This window comes from Aquarana catesbeiana, linkage group LG03, assembly GCF_042186555.1.
Source record: "Aquarana catesbeiana isolate 2022-GZ linkage group LG03, ASM4218655v1, whole genome shotgun sequence".
Lineage (NCBI taxonomy): Eukaryota > Metazoa > Chordata > Amphibia > Anura > Ranidae > Aquarana > Aquarana catesbeiana.
The window spans coordinates 63081331-63095291 of record NC_133326.1 but is presented as its reverse complement, the minus strand read 5'-3'; the positions used below and the strand labels follow the sequence as shown (position 1 = coordinate 63095291).

The 13961-nt window shown below is 42.4% G+C and overlaps 1 protein-coding gene across 1 annotated transcript in view; it reads right to left on the bottom strand.

Moving 5' to 3' along the window:
• Nucleotides 1-6212: 6212 nt before the first annotated feature.
• LOC141131400 (transient receptor potential cation channel subfamily M member 7-like) overlaps nt 6213-13961 on the bottom strand; it is a 139364-nt gene continuing 131615 nt past the window's right edge. The window contains exons 37-38 of the mRNA XM_073618615.1: nt 12163-12269; nt 6213-6556 (exon numbers count right to left, since the gene is read on the bottom strand). Coding sequence (XP_073474716.1) covers nt 6432-6556; nt 12163-12269 — 232 coding nt within the window. The 3' untranslated portion in view covers nt 6213-6431. The remainder of the gene's footprint in view (nt 6557-12162; nt 12270-13961) is intronic.

The following is a 13961-nucleotide window of genomic DNA, read 5'->3' as shown; positions in this document are numbered from 1 at the left end:
ATTAGCCCAATTTTTACATCTGCCTGCCCTTTTTTTTGGGAGATTTCAACGCAATTCTAGATGCGGCCTTGGACTCTTCTAATTTAAGCAGAGGGAGCTCGGCTGACTTGAACGGATGGGCTTCCGTGGCTGGGTTGGTTGAGCTTTGGAGATGGAAACATCCAAATGTAAAGGGGTTAAAGGGGTACTCCCATATATCATTGTCGCATGGGTCATCGGCCAGGATTGATCTAGCTTTTGGTAACGCTCGAACTTTGCAATATGTAATCGATGTTGAATATATGGCAGGGGGTCTGTCAGATCATAATCCCCTATCGCTAACTCTGTCTTTTGCTACAGGTCAGACAAAGGGAGGTTGGCGACTTTCGCCCAGTTGGTTACAACATGAACAAGTTGAAACTCAGCTGGCGGAAACGATAAAAATATATTGGTCTACCAATACTGACTCATCAGAGCCACCAGTAGTATGGGACGCCTTTAAGGCGGTGGTAAGAGGGGAATGCATTTCGGCCATAAAGACAGCAAGAGTGAATGATAATGAAATACGAAATACCTTGAAACAGAAAGAGAGGGAATGTGCGGAAAAACAGGCGGAAGCCCCCACAAAGGCCTCATATGAGGCTCATCTGGAGGCAAGGAGAGAGTTGTCACTACATATTAAAGGGCTGACACGAACAGAATTAAACAGAAATACACACAGGATATTCGCAGAAGGCGACAAGAACGGGAAACTCTTAGCTATGCTAGTGGCAGATTATCACCCAGTGGCACACATACCAGCTATAAGAGACAAGGGGGGCACACTGGTCACTGACCCGTCGTTGATTATGAAGGAATTCATTGATTTCTTCTCTACACTATATACCCCAATTCCGCAAAATGATACAGAAGAGCTAGATTCGCTACTATCTAAACTGACTATACCAAGACTAACTATAGAAGACTGTAATACACTAGATGCTAAAATAACAGTTAAAGAGGTACAGAACGCAATTTTTGCCTCCCCCCCCCAACAAGGCTCCAGGCCCTGATGGCTTCCCAGCTGACTTTTACAAGGCGCATGTGGATCAACTGGCCGAGAGATTTAACTGGCTATTAGAACATAGTATTGAAAATTCTTCCCTACCAGTTTCCATGCTTGAGGCCTATATGATCCTCCTGCCCAAACCAGGGAAAGACCCGACAGAGTGTGCCTCATACTTCCCCATAGCTCTACTCAACGCGGACCTCAAAATTCTAACCAAAATACTGGCAGCCAGATTAGCTCTAGTCATTCAAACGGTGGTAAATATAGATCAGACCGGGTTCATGCCATGAAAATCGACTGATAGTAACCTAAGAAGACTTTTCACTCACATACAACTTCCACAGACAGATACTGATACCAAAATAGTAGTGTCATAAGATATAGAAAAAGCCTTTGACACGGTTGATTGGGTGTTTATGTTCAAAGTATTAGAGGCAATGGGTTTTGGGGCGCAATTTAGACGATGGATCTCCATGCTGTATAGAAACCCCAAGGTAGCTATCAGAATGGGATCGAGGATTTCTGAATTCTTTGAGGTGGGCAGGGGCACAAGACAGGGGTGCCCGTTGTCCCCTTTCTTGTTTGCCCTGGTTATGGAGCCCCTGGCCTCGCATTGAGAGCCTCTGGAGAAGTGCAGGCAATCAAAGTAAGTACAATTCATGAAACACTAGCTTTATACGCAGATGACATGCTCCTGTTTCTAAGTGACCCTGATGCCTCGCTAAAGGCAGTACTAAAGATTTTAAATGAATTTGGGAAGTTCTCTGGGTTGAAGGTAAATTGGAGTAAGTTGTCCATACTACCTCTAGACGCTAAAGCTAGGGAAAAAGCGAACTCAGGGGTGCCCCTGCAATGGATAACATCACTCAAGTACTTGGGGGTGAAAATTACGGCAAATATTCAGGAGTATAGCCCTTTAAATCTGCTCCCCCTGTTGACCCTTCTCAAGCAAAAAGTGCTTTCTTGGAGCAAACTACCCCTTTCGCTCATAGGTAGAATCAGCCTACTCAAGATGAAGTTCCTTCCGGTACTACTACTGTACTTCATACGCCACTCCCCAGTTTGGATACCCAAAACATATTTCAAACAAATTGAAGGAAATATTGGTTCTTTTCTTTGGGCCCCCAAACCCTCTAGGATAGGATTAAAAGTATTACAAGAACCTTGTGATCAGGGAGGAATGGCGCTACCCGATTGGCAAAAATACTATCTGGCTGGCCAGATGGTGTTTGCCCGGAGATGGCTAATGTCAGATGATGGGGACTCTGCCACAGTCTTGGAGGCGGCACATTTGGGTTCCTATGAAAGCCTGTGTTTGGCGCTGTTTCGGGGGCACCAAATCTGATCTGCCTCTGACTACAACTATGAAAGCTACTATTAAGGCCTGGGAATTAGCGGTAAGGTTGGCAACACCTAGCTATGGGGGACTTTCCCCATCGACCCCAATTTGGATGGATCATACTTTACCTCACTTTTATAACTTACCAGATCCAGGGGTATGGGCGGTTAAGGGCGTAAAAACACTCAAAGATATCACAACATTTAGAGATCTTCTGACCTTCTCCCAGTTACAGTCAAGACATGAGCTGCCCAACTCATATTTATTTCGTTTCTTCCAGATTAGACACGCATTTCAGAATCAATTTGGAGAGTTGAGAGTGGAATCTCTGCCATCCACTCCTGAATCCCTATTGTCAGCAGAGGGCCTGAGCAAGGTCCTCTCGGTGACATACAAGGAATTTTTTAAATCAACACCGAAAGCAATCACTAAATGCCGAACCAAATGGGAAATGGAGGTTCCGGACCTACAGGGGGAGGATTGGGATGACCTTTGGAATCAGCTGTTCAGGCACCTGGTATCAGCCAGAGACAGACTAATACAATTCAAATTTTTACATAGAAGTTATTATACACCAGCCAGACTAGCCAAGATCTATGGTAGTACATCGGCAGAGTGTTGGAGGTGCTCTGCATCTCCAGCTGATGCTGAGCATATTTTTTGGCTATGTTCTCATGTACAAGATTTTTGGAAAGAGATTACAACATGCATATCGGACCTCTTATCGGTACCTATACCAATGACAATTAGGGTGTGCCTATTGGGACTGGTGGATGAGGTGGTTCCAAAATGAGCCATGCGAACGTTACTCGCTATTTTATTGTTTTACGGGAAAAAGGCCATTCTGCTTAAATGGAAAAATGCCAAAGCACCTGACATAAACTTTTGGAAAAATCTGGTAAATTCAATGTTACCCCACTATAAATATACATATGAAGCAAGGGGATGTATTAAAAAATTTGATAAAATATGGAAAGTGTGGTATGAGTCAGCTACCACGGTGGGTTAAAAATGGTTGATATAGAAACCAGTAAGATCAAATAAAATGTAATGCAAACAATCTGAGAGTGTAAGACACAACACATTATGATGAGGGACAGACTGTTATTAGTATGAAGGATAATGTAGATTATTAATAATATAACTCTCATTCTATGATCACTAAATACATGGTTTTGTAAGCAAAGAAAGAAGACTGGGTGCTTAAGGTTTATGATATACAGTATAATCTGTGAGCTGTGACAAGGAGGGTGGGGGGAGGGTGGGGGGGGGGGGTAGAGCAGGGGGAAGTTTGCATAGGCCCTGTGTGGCCAGATGTTGTGCTGGGAATGTGCTACGTTGGCAGATTCTCAGTGTATGTATGTACTTCAAAATTTTCAATAAAAAGAAATTTACATAAAAAAAAAATACAGTGTGGGAAGCCAGCTTCTAAATCTTTAACCCTTTGTTAGGACCAGTAGCGGCTGGTGCGCAATTTTTTTTTGGGGGGGGGGGGTGGCGAACAAACCTAATGAGCTGGCCACCACTGGTTAGGACAGACGGTGTTCAAATCTACATTTATAGCTGATAAGGTGATCTGCCAGCACAGCAAGACAACATTATTTATAATACAAATTCCAAAACCCCCTTGCATTCCACAGAAAAATTCAGTTTGGGAGTAAAATATAAGAGCAATAAAAGGCTAAGCAGCAACTTTATGAGATTTTTTTTTTTTCACTTGTTTCTTATTTGTTGAATGAGAATGAGATTATTGTTCCCAAAAGTGGATTCAAGGGGGCCTGTAATGATAGCTGTTACTTGTTGCAGCCAAAGCTCCGCCATTGCCCAACTACTGGAAGTGATGACAGCTTCAAACAGTTACATCAGTGTATATGGTATTGCCGACATATGATGTAGCACTATAACCACTTTCAGGAATCAGTAAATAGCAACCTTCATGTGAGCCTTAGATGTGACAGATAACAGCCCTAACATGTTTTTGTGCGGCTGCAGGGTAGTGTATCTACTACAAATAAACACAGTAATCAAGCGGGGAACAAAAATTGGATGATGCATTTATCAGGCAGGTTGGATGTATTTATTTAAGCTAAGTTCATGTTGACAGCCTTTGTTCTGTATTGTAGTTCAGATAAGCGTAGCTGTGGCATATGATAAGGTGTCCATTTGTAGCATAGAAGAGCTGTAATGACTCCTTAAGGCTGGGTTCACACTGGCGTACGGAGCGGCTCACAGCAGGGGTCCGGTGCAGCACTGTTCACCGTTTCGGGTCCGATTTCAGTCCGAATTTTTGGCTGAATTCGGACCTGAAACGAACTAGAAGACACACAGGACTCCTGCGCAATTCGCTCTGCAGCCGCTCCAGAGATGTGTGAACCGGCTCCATTGAGAGCCACTCACAATCTCCTGCCATGCGAATTGGATGCGGGGAAACCAGTGTGAGGCCAGCCTACAGTGGAACTTTACCCATAACAACTTTAGCCAGGAGCATACATTCCATATTAATAATTATGCTACCAAAATGAGTGTGTGTTGTAAATTGCCTCCAGCATTGCTCTTGTTTCTTCTTGCTGGAGGCTGCCATTTTGCTGAAGCCTAGAGCCCCTGAAGTAAATCATGAAGCGGAACTAAACCCATCGATTTACCAGTTTCAAAAACCTCGAATGCCCGGATTACTGTCACATTTGCTTGTGTCCTCAACCAAACTGTCAAACCATCAAATGGCTGGTGTCATAACTGATCACATGTGCAGCAACATGACAGTTGCAGATCAAACAGAAGCAGCTTTCTTGGCTGTAAAGGATATGAGGGTTTAATTCCGCTTTAAGGCTGTCAGCAGATCAGCCTCTACAAACTCCACAGTGCAGAAAAATGGAGAGCAACTGAGCATGTGCAGAGCAGGGTGAGACAGTGAGTTACTGGATTTTAAACTTTATAGGCACTTATTTTTAAGGTTTTACATGGCTATACCTGCAAAAGGGGCCAGCCTAAAGTCATCTAGCAAGACTTAATTTTCTGACTAAAGTTCCACTTTAAAGTGGAACTAAACCTATCGCTATAACTATTTCCCAAAACAGTTACATTCATGGCATGCCAGGAATGCTAATGCCCTGTACACACAATAGGATTTTCTGACAACAAATGTTCTATGGGAGATTGTTGTTGAAAATTCCGACCGTGTTTAGGCTCCATCGGACATTTTCTGTCGGAATTTCCGACAAACAAAATTTGAGATCTGGATCTTAAATTTTCGGACAACAAAATCCATTGTCGGAAATTCCTATTGTGTGTACACAATTCCGACGCACAAAATTCTATGCATGCTCAGAATCAAGCAGAAGAGCCGCACTGGCTATTGAACTTCATTTTTCTCGGCTCGTCATACGTGTTGTATATCACCGCGTTCTTGACGTTTGGAATTTCCGACAAGATTTGTGTTGACCGTGTGTATGCAAGACAAGTTTGAGCCAACATCCGTCGGAAAAAAAACATGGATTTTGTTGTCGGAAAATCCTATCGTGTGTACAGGGCATTACTGTCATATTTGCTTGTGCCCTCAACCCAACTGTCAAACCATCACATCGCTGGTGTCATAACTGGTCACATGTGCAGCATTATGGCAACTGCAGATCAAACAGAGACCAGACGGCAGCTTCCTTGACTGTAAAGAACGGTTTAGTTCCACTTTAAGTTGGCCATATACTGGTAAACTTTCATACAAACGTACAGCTTAACTTACTGCATGTAAAAAAGCAAACCAGCTATGATGTCATGTACCTGGACAGTAGAGCCATATATCCATCTGTAGTATAGAAAATTACACTGGCAAACCTTTAAAAAAATTAGACCTTTATTTGACCAAAAATTACATCTTATTACAATATTGCACAGTATATGGAATTAATCCATAGACAAATATTTACATCAACATTTCAAAAAAGAACATTTTATAGAAGACTAAAACAATGTATTCTTCAATAAAAAAGTGGCTTTCTTTGCAAAATATAGTAAACAGTGAAAAAGACCTACAAATGGCACATGGAGAGCTTAGGAAATAGTCTTTTCAGGTTAACATTGTTGATCTTCCCTTAGAGATTGCGGGATTGGCCTTTCTGTCCCATGACTCTCATTAATGAGTAGAGCGCTTCCTCGGAGCAAAGCTTCATCTAGAACATAGTCATTCCTCTTTATCTCTGAGGAGATAATTATGATCTTGTTTAGCAGACATGCATTCAAATACTATATAGCATCAAAGTAAAACAGCATACAACCATACTCACACATACCGCTACAAATTAAGAATGCTATTGGAGATTGGAAAACCCCCCATCAAAATCTCTGTGGTTCTCTAAGGTAAAAGAATTGAGAGACATGGAGGATCTCACAGCTACCTTGCATAATCAAGAGGAGACCTTCCGAGAGACCTGGCGACCCTGGAACCATTTTATATACACTGATGCGTAGATACAGGAGGTGGCACAAACAAACTAGCCTCCCTGGATCTGAGTCTACTGAGTCTATCCCCTACACCCAGCTCCTCCTACCCTGGGGCCATCTACTCCCAACAACTGCCTCCATTCGGGTTGGTCCCCTGGTCCTACCCCCCCTTTTTTCTCTTTAGTTATCCTCTTGAGACCCATTGATGGGATACGCCCCTCAGATATGTAGTATATCCTGGTTTATATCCTGCTTTCATATTGCTCCATCCCTGGGTTTCTTATGTCCAAGGGGAATACTATCTCCCGATACGCTACCTGAAAATTCTAAGCTAAGTTACTCCATTCTATTGTATGTTATATACTTTATTTTGGTTCATCCCAATGTTTCATGCATTAAAGCACATAAGCCTTGATCCTTACTACAAATCTATGACAGATACTCCAGTGTGGTGCACGGAGCACTATCTTCACAAACGTATTCGCTATTATGACCATATACTCTGTACAACGCTGGGCCTGTTGTTTCCTGACTCGGCCTTTGACTACTTATCTGTTATTGTTTTGAGATTCTGTAAACACTGTTTCTTTTGACTGTTACATGTAACTTTCTTTGGCAAATAAAGGAATTACAAAAAAAAAAAATTAAGAATGCTATTCAACTGCCCATAATATGGAGGGAGGACCTAAATTTTGGACGGTGAAGAGGACAGTCATTAAGATTTTGACCAAACATAATCAAACTGGAGCTAGTTTTAAAGTACAGCCAAAGTTCGATCTGCAATCCTGTGACTCGTTTTCAGCAGACAGAAGGCTGAAGCCCACTGTGGGTCAGAGAGCTGGTCTAGGCTCGGACAAGATCGCGACCGTATGGTTGGGATCCACCCACATGCCTGGACCTGAGCCGGCCACTAACGCCCCCCTCCATAGCCCATCGCTCCAGTGAGTGAGAAGGGGGAAGAGCAGACAATGGTGACTGACAGTCAGCAGCTCTTTGCTCAGGGAGCTCTGAGAAACGAGTGATCAGCAGTATTTGATCGCTCGGTTCTCAGTCTTAGAGGCGGCGGGGGACAGATGCAGCAACCAGCTAGGTAAGTATGATTCTTAAAAGAATATAAAACCCATACTTCTTTTTTAAGCAAAATGATATAGGGATTCAATGACTATGTTATCATTAGGGTGTTGAGAGGTATAGGGTTGTGCATAACTTAAATGATAGATGCACCTTTTGAACATGTTACACCCTCACCCTCCCCCCTCCACCGTGACAGGGGGTAGGGCATAATCTCACCACACCTGCCGTCACATTTTAAAAACAGCATGGCTGTGTGGGGTTCTGCCCGCACAGCTGCATCATTCATTCACAGGGATCTGTGAATGAAAAAAAACTACCACTGCAGCAAACAGACCTGTAGCTTTATTGAACTTGTAGTTAAAGCTGTAGTAAACCGCAGCTGTTGTGAAAAAACAAAAAAACAAAAACACCTGTAAGGCAATGGCATAATGTGCTAGTATGCATTGCATACTGTCACATTATGAAATACTCACCTTGGAACAAAGCCCTCCAGTGCTGTGCTGTCACTGCTGAAAGGTCTGACATATTCCCCTGGCCTTTATTCCGGGTTTTCACGTTCCAGCTATGTGATTGGACGGAGCCGCGATGACGTCACTCCCGCGCGTGCGCGCAGGAGCCCTCAGTTCCAGCACAAAGCTCAGAAGGTCCAGCAAGGTATGTCGGACTTTCAGAGAGCATGAGCCAGTGACGTAACTGGCTGCATCCAGGGTGAATATCTCCTAAATGGTGCACATTTAGGATATATTGATTTTACCTACAGGTAAGTCTTATTATAGGCTTACCTGTAGGTAAAAATGACCAAGGAGGGTTTACCCCTTCGTACTGACCGGACACATACAGTATATGTGGCTTCACGGAAATGGGCTTTTTCCCGTGGGGCTGAATATATGTGTGACTCCCTTTGTGCTGGGAGCGCGTACTAACGATCGGGACCTGGGACTGTCGGTTCCGGGTCACCTGATCGCTGCGGTAGCCTCTGATTGGCTATCACAGTGATCAGTCACTGTGAGGCCCACCCCTGGTTTCCTTTCTCTTCTGAATGAAGAGAATGATATATTGTGTCTTCCTTTTCTTGCAGGAGAGGCATTGTAAACAATACAAGTGTGTAAAATAAATGAAGAAAGAAAAAAAAAGAAAGAAAAAAAATTGAGAAAAAATAACAGAATCAAGGTTGCAAGGGTTTTTGTTAGGGTCAAGGTCAAGGTCATGGCCAGCATATTTTGTGCAGAATAAAAAAAAACACATTTTTAATTGATATCAGTGTGTTTTAGGAAGAATCAAAAATATGCAAAATGCTCCCCATTCTTTCTGGCCTGTACTACAGGTACAAACAACAACATACACCACATATGTGGTATTGCTGCGATCATCAAGAGCAGGAGAATTTATTTTGGGTTGTATTTTGGTGGTAAATTATGAAAATAGCAAGAAATATGCAGCTAAATAAAAATGTTTTATTTTTTTTTTACTATTTTGGGCAAGTTTAGATAATAAAAAAAAAAAAAAAATCAGGAGATACCATTACCATTTACCACCAAAAGAAAGCCCAATTTGTTCTGAAAGAAACTAGGGATAATCCATCTGGATGCACTAAGTAGTTGTGACGATATGTACAGTTTTACAAACATGTGTCAAACTTGCAAAATTGAGCTTAGGCATTTAGATTACTCGTAGGTGTGAAGGGGTTAATCTATTCTTCTAGCTTTGTAACAGAAAGCCCATACAGAAGTACAGGCATAAAGCTGGATGAAGACTGTGCAGGAGCCTGACATGATCTGTTGATCAACGGTGCAATGATTTTCAAGCTCCTGTAGAAAAAATTATAAATACACATTGTGCAACAGTACAAAGTGTGACAAACACTATCAAAAAGCCAGGATGCCTATGTAGGAAGCTTCAAGTGGAAGCTGCTATTCACCAACTCTCAACCTGCTCTGTGCCTAAGGGTCAGCTTCTATCTAAAGTTGGGCAGAGGCTAATTGAAAATCGGGGTGGGTCAGCAGGGCCCGTCCGAATTTCAATCAGTGTGTGGCTGACCCTATTCAACAGAAGTCGATTGACTTCTGTCAAAAGAAGATGCTTAAAAGCTTTTGTCGATCTGTGGCTGCAGCCAATCAGCTGTTACTGCAGATCAATGTATTCTGACAGCAGCAGGTGTCAGAATACAATTTCCGGGCGCGAGAAATTCCTCCATCTACCTCATTTGTGTAGATGGAGAAATCTGCAAATTTTCTTTCATTCAGGCTAAAAAAATCTACACATCTATATGGCCTTCTCATGTGAGTATTTTGCTGTACCATGCAGATCCCCCAAAGACAATTCTTGATTTAACCAAAAACTGCACTTTATTATTATGTTTTAACGGTGTTACTGAATAAGAAAATTTTGTTCTTGAATATGAGGAAACATTTTTTGATTTATGGTAAAAGTCATAGCACCTTCTATCTAAGCTTGATCTAGAGCTAGATCCTTGTTACCCATCCTGGGGGCTTCTGCATTCAAGACGGTCTCCCCCCCCCTGCAGTTCTGCCAGCTTCCCTCTTCTCCTCTCCCTCTGGCTCCAACGGGGATGTTTCAGGATGAAGAGTGGGGGAAGGGGCCATTAAATATTTCCTTTACCGGCCCCTTCCTTTTCTGAATGAACACAGTGAGTGATCTGTACCGAGCGCACCTGTGTTCATTCTTAACTGAAGCATAGTAAACCATGCCGTTGAGCACAGAGCACTTCCCATTCCTTCACTGTCCAGTGCAGCGAAGGCTGCAGAGAAAGGGACTGGGGGAGCTCTGTCCTCAGTCCCTTTCTCTGTCTAAAAAGAGCCCCCCCCCCAACAACAGGGTTTCTAAAATGATTGTAAACAAATAATAAAAAATAGAACTGTAAAGAATAATAAAAAAAAAACTGAATTGTAAAAAATAATACAAATAAAAAACTACTGATACCGTCCACTGCTCTGTTGATATATACGCATGTGTGATTGTGCTCTGGGGTGCACACACTAATGCAATAGGCTACGTACACCAATGTCTGCGGTCCTTTGGTGATGTGAGGGACCACACATGAGGCCCCCTGCATCATGTCAGTTGACCACCACTGATCTAGAGGGTGGCAATGCTGCCACCTTGTGACCACTGTTAGCATGCAGCCCTATTAAATGCAGTGCTAGTTAATTTCAAAGCTTAGGGGTGAGTATGCAAAATGAAGCAAGATGAAAAGAAGGACAGCTGTGCATATTCAGTTTTTCCTTGGAGTGCATGAAAATACAGAAAAATACAGAAAAAACACACCTGAACAATATATATGGCTCCCAATCACCCAGCGAATTAAATTCAAAATTCTAACCACAACATACAAAGCCATTCACAACTCTGCCCCAAGCTACATCACTAATCTTGTCTCCAAATATCACCCAAATCGTCCTCTCCGCTCTTCTCAAGACCTCCTGCTTTCAAGCTCTCTCATCTCCTCCTCCCATGCTCGTCTCCAGGATTTCTCCAGAGCCTCTCCCATCCTCTGGAACTCGCTACCTCCATCTATCCGGCTATCCCCTACTCTTGCTACCTTCAGGCAATCCCTGAAAACTCATCTCTTCAGGAAAGCCTATCACGTCTCCAACTAATCTCCTACCACTTCCACCAGCTCATTCCCCACAGTTACAACCTTTTGTACCACCTGCCCCACCCTATTAGATTGTAAGCTCTTCTGAGCAGGGCCCTCTTAATCCTATTGTATTGTATTGTATTATATTATAACTGTATTGTCTCCCTTTTATATTGTAAAGCGCTGCGTAAACTGTTGGCGCTATATAAATCCTGAATAATAATAATAATAATAATAATATACTGTATGATGTAAACTGAACAAGAGACAAGTATCATGAGATCACATAGGGCACATGGCAAACACTTCTGAAGAACTTTGAAGTCCTTTAACAAATCCTCTCTACCCGCTTAATGTAGCATGCCATGTTTAATACTTCTTCCCCATTCCAGGGATCTTCATATATGGCTCTGCTCAGCACTGCCCAGCCTTTTTACAGAACGTGTCAGTGTTCCTTTTCTTGGCGCACATGCTCACCATGGCCCTATTCATTGCTATGGGAGAGGTGTGTTCTGCAGATGACATGGACCTTACTTGTTCATCGTGTACATTGAATAACAATAAATTACATGTGCAATATTGTGCTGTCACATCAGTGAAGACATGAGTGGTATCCTTCACCAGCAATTCATTTACAAAGCAATAGTTCACCCATACCACCTTCAGGTGCATTCATTAGGTATACCTTACCTGGAAGTTTTAAATGCTTGCAGCATGTGTTACATTGGTGGTTGGCACAGAAGTTTTTAATGGCATCATCTCCGAGGTTGGCTGGTCCAAATACCATGTCATTTGATCTGGACAAGTGTAAGAAAGACATGCCATCAAGATTATAGCCAGTAAGAAAGGAACCATAAACTGGCTTAAGACCATTTCCATTTCAGCACAGTATGGAACCATTTATAAATAATTTGCTGGACGAATGTCACATGTATTCTCTAAGCCGTAACAAATGTTTCATATGAACGTCAGCTCCATCCACTGGCGATAATGCAGTACTTTCCTGATTGAAGTATTTAAAAAGAAAAATACCAAATTATGGCCATTAGATGGATCATATGAACTAATCATATTAGTGAAAATATGGGGAAAATTTGGTACACCTGGTTGAATACTTATCCAGTTAATAATTTGTATGTGTTATAGTGTCTCTGTTGTTAGATTAGAATCAAGTGACGAGAGAAAGATAAAGTCAGTTGAAGGCAATGCAACAAGTTAGCTAAAATGCAATGTACTGCATATGAATTTACAGAAGATAATTTTTTTTCCTCAAAAAAAGTCCAGTAACACTCAAACCATAGTTATACCCCTAAATGCTATACCTTAGATGTGGTGGTTGCATTTGTTTTCCTTTGTTCAGAAAAAAATGATTTCCTTTATTTTCACCTAGTGATTCTGTAAGTAACACACTTGTAGGCGAGGCCAAGAGAACGTAGGACACTTGTTGCATCCTTGGGTGCCATCAGCAGGTTTTTTGAGTCTACATTCTAGCTGGCGTGAGCACCACTCTCAGAGGTAGTAAGAAAAGATCAGTTCCACCTTAGTATACACAAACCATTGGCACAGCACGTTATCCTGCTCTCCCTTGCTTAGTCAGTGATCAGTTTTGGAATAGGCCACCAGTGAAATAAGGGACAAGTCTAGGTTGCTTTTCTATTGCTTTACTTTGTGCGACTGTAGTACACACAATTCCAGAGGGGGGTATTAGCACTTGCTATAGTGGACATTCTTTTGTCCTGTTCCTATCCCTAAGCCCAACTGGGAGAAACAGAACTCCAAGGCATTTCCCAGCCAGGGAATACTGTGTTCATGGTAGGCTACATAGCTGCAGTCAAGTTACCACCACGTCTCATAGGGGCCAGACCCAAATACTCCATGCCCCTCCACTGACTGTATGCCTGAACTCCCCTCTTTCTAAAGCACACCTATTTATATGTTAGGAAAGGGCGCCACCTAGTGGCAGGATACAGAGACCCCACTTGACATCTCCTTATACCTGTCTTGTCCTAGGGTGAAAATGTATTCAGGGAGGAGCAACGCTGCCACCCTAGGCTGCTCTCCTGATTGAGATTACAGTTCAGTGCACAGAAAGTTACAAGGATAACATAACATAACATACTTCTTAAAAGATCAACAGATATTTTCTGTACTAGCAGAAAATGTTGTTAACCAAAAAAAAAAAAGAACTAATGCAGTCACCACATCTATGGACTGGTATACCACAATATATTACATTTTTGTTCTTAGGTTTAGATATCATTGAAATATATGTCATTATATGATATTGTGTTGGCAATAAGACAGTACTGCCCAGTGGTGGCCTGTCCATAGGGGGCACATGGGCTCCGCCCCCCCCCCCCCCCCCCCACAGCTAGTCACAAAAAAAGGAACTTTAAGAAAGAAAAAAAAGTATTTTAAGTGCACTGTGTTCGGGCGCGGGACACTATGGGAAGCGTGATGCCAATGCAATCGCGTGATTGCAGGCGAGA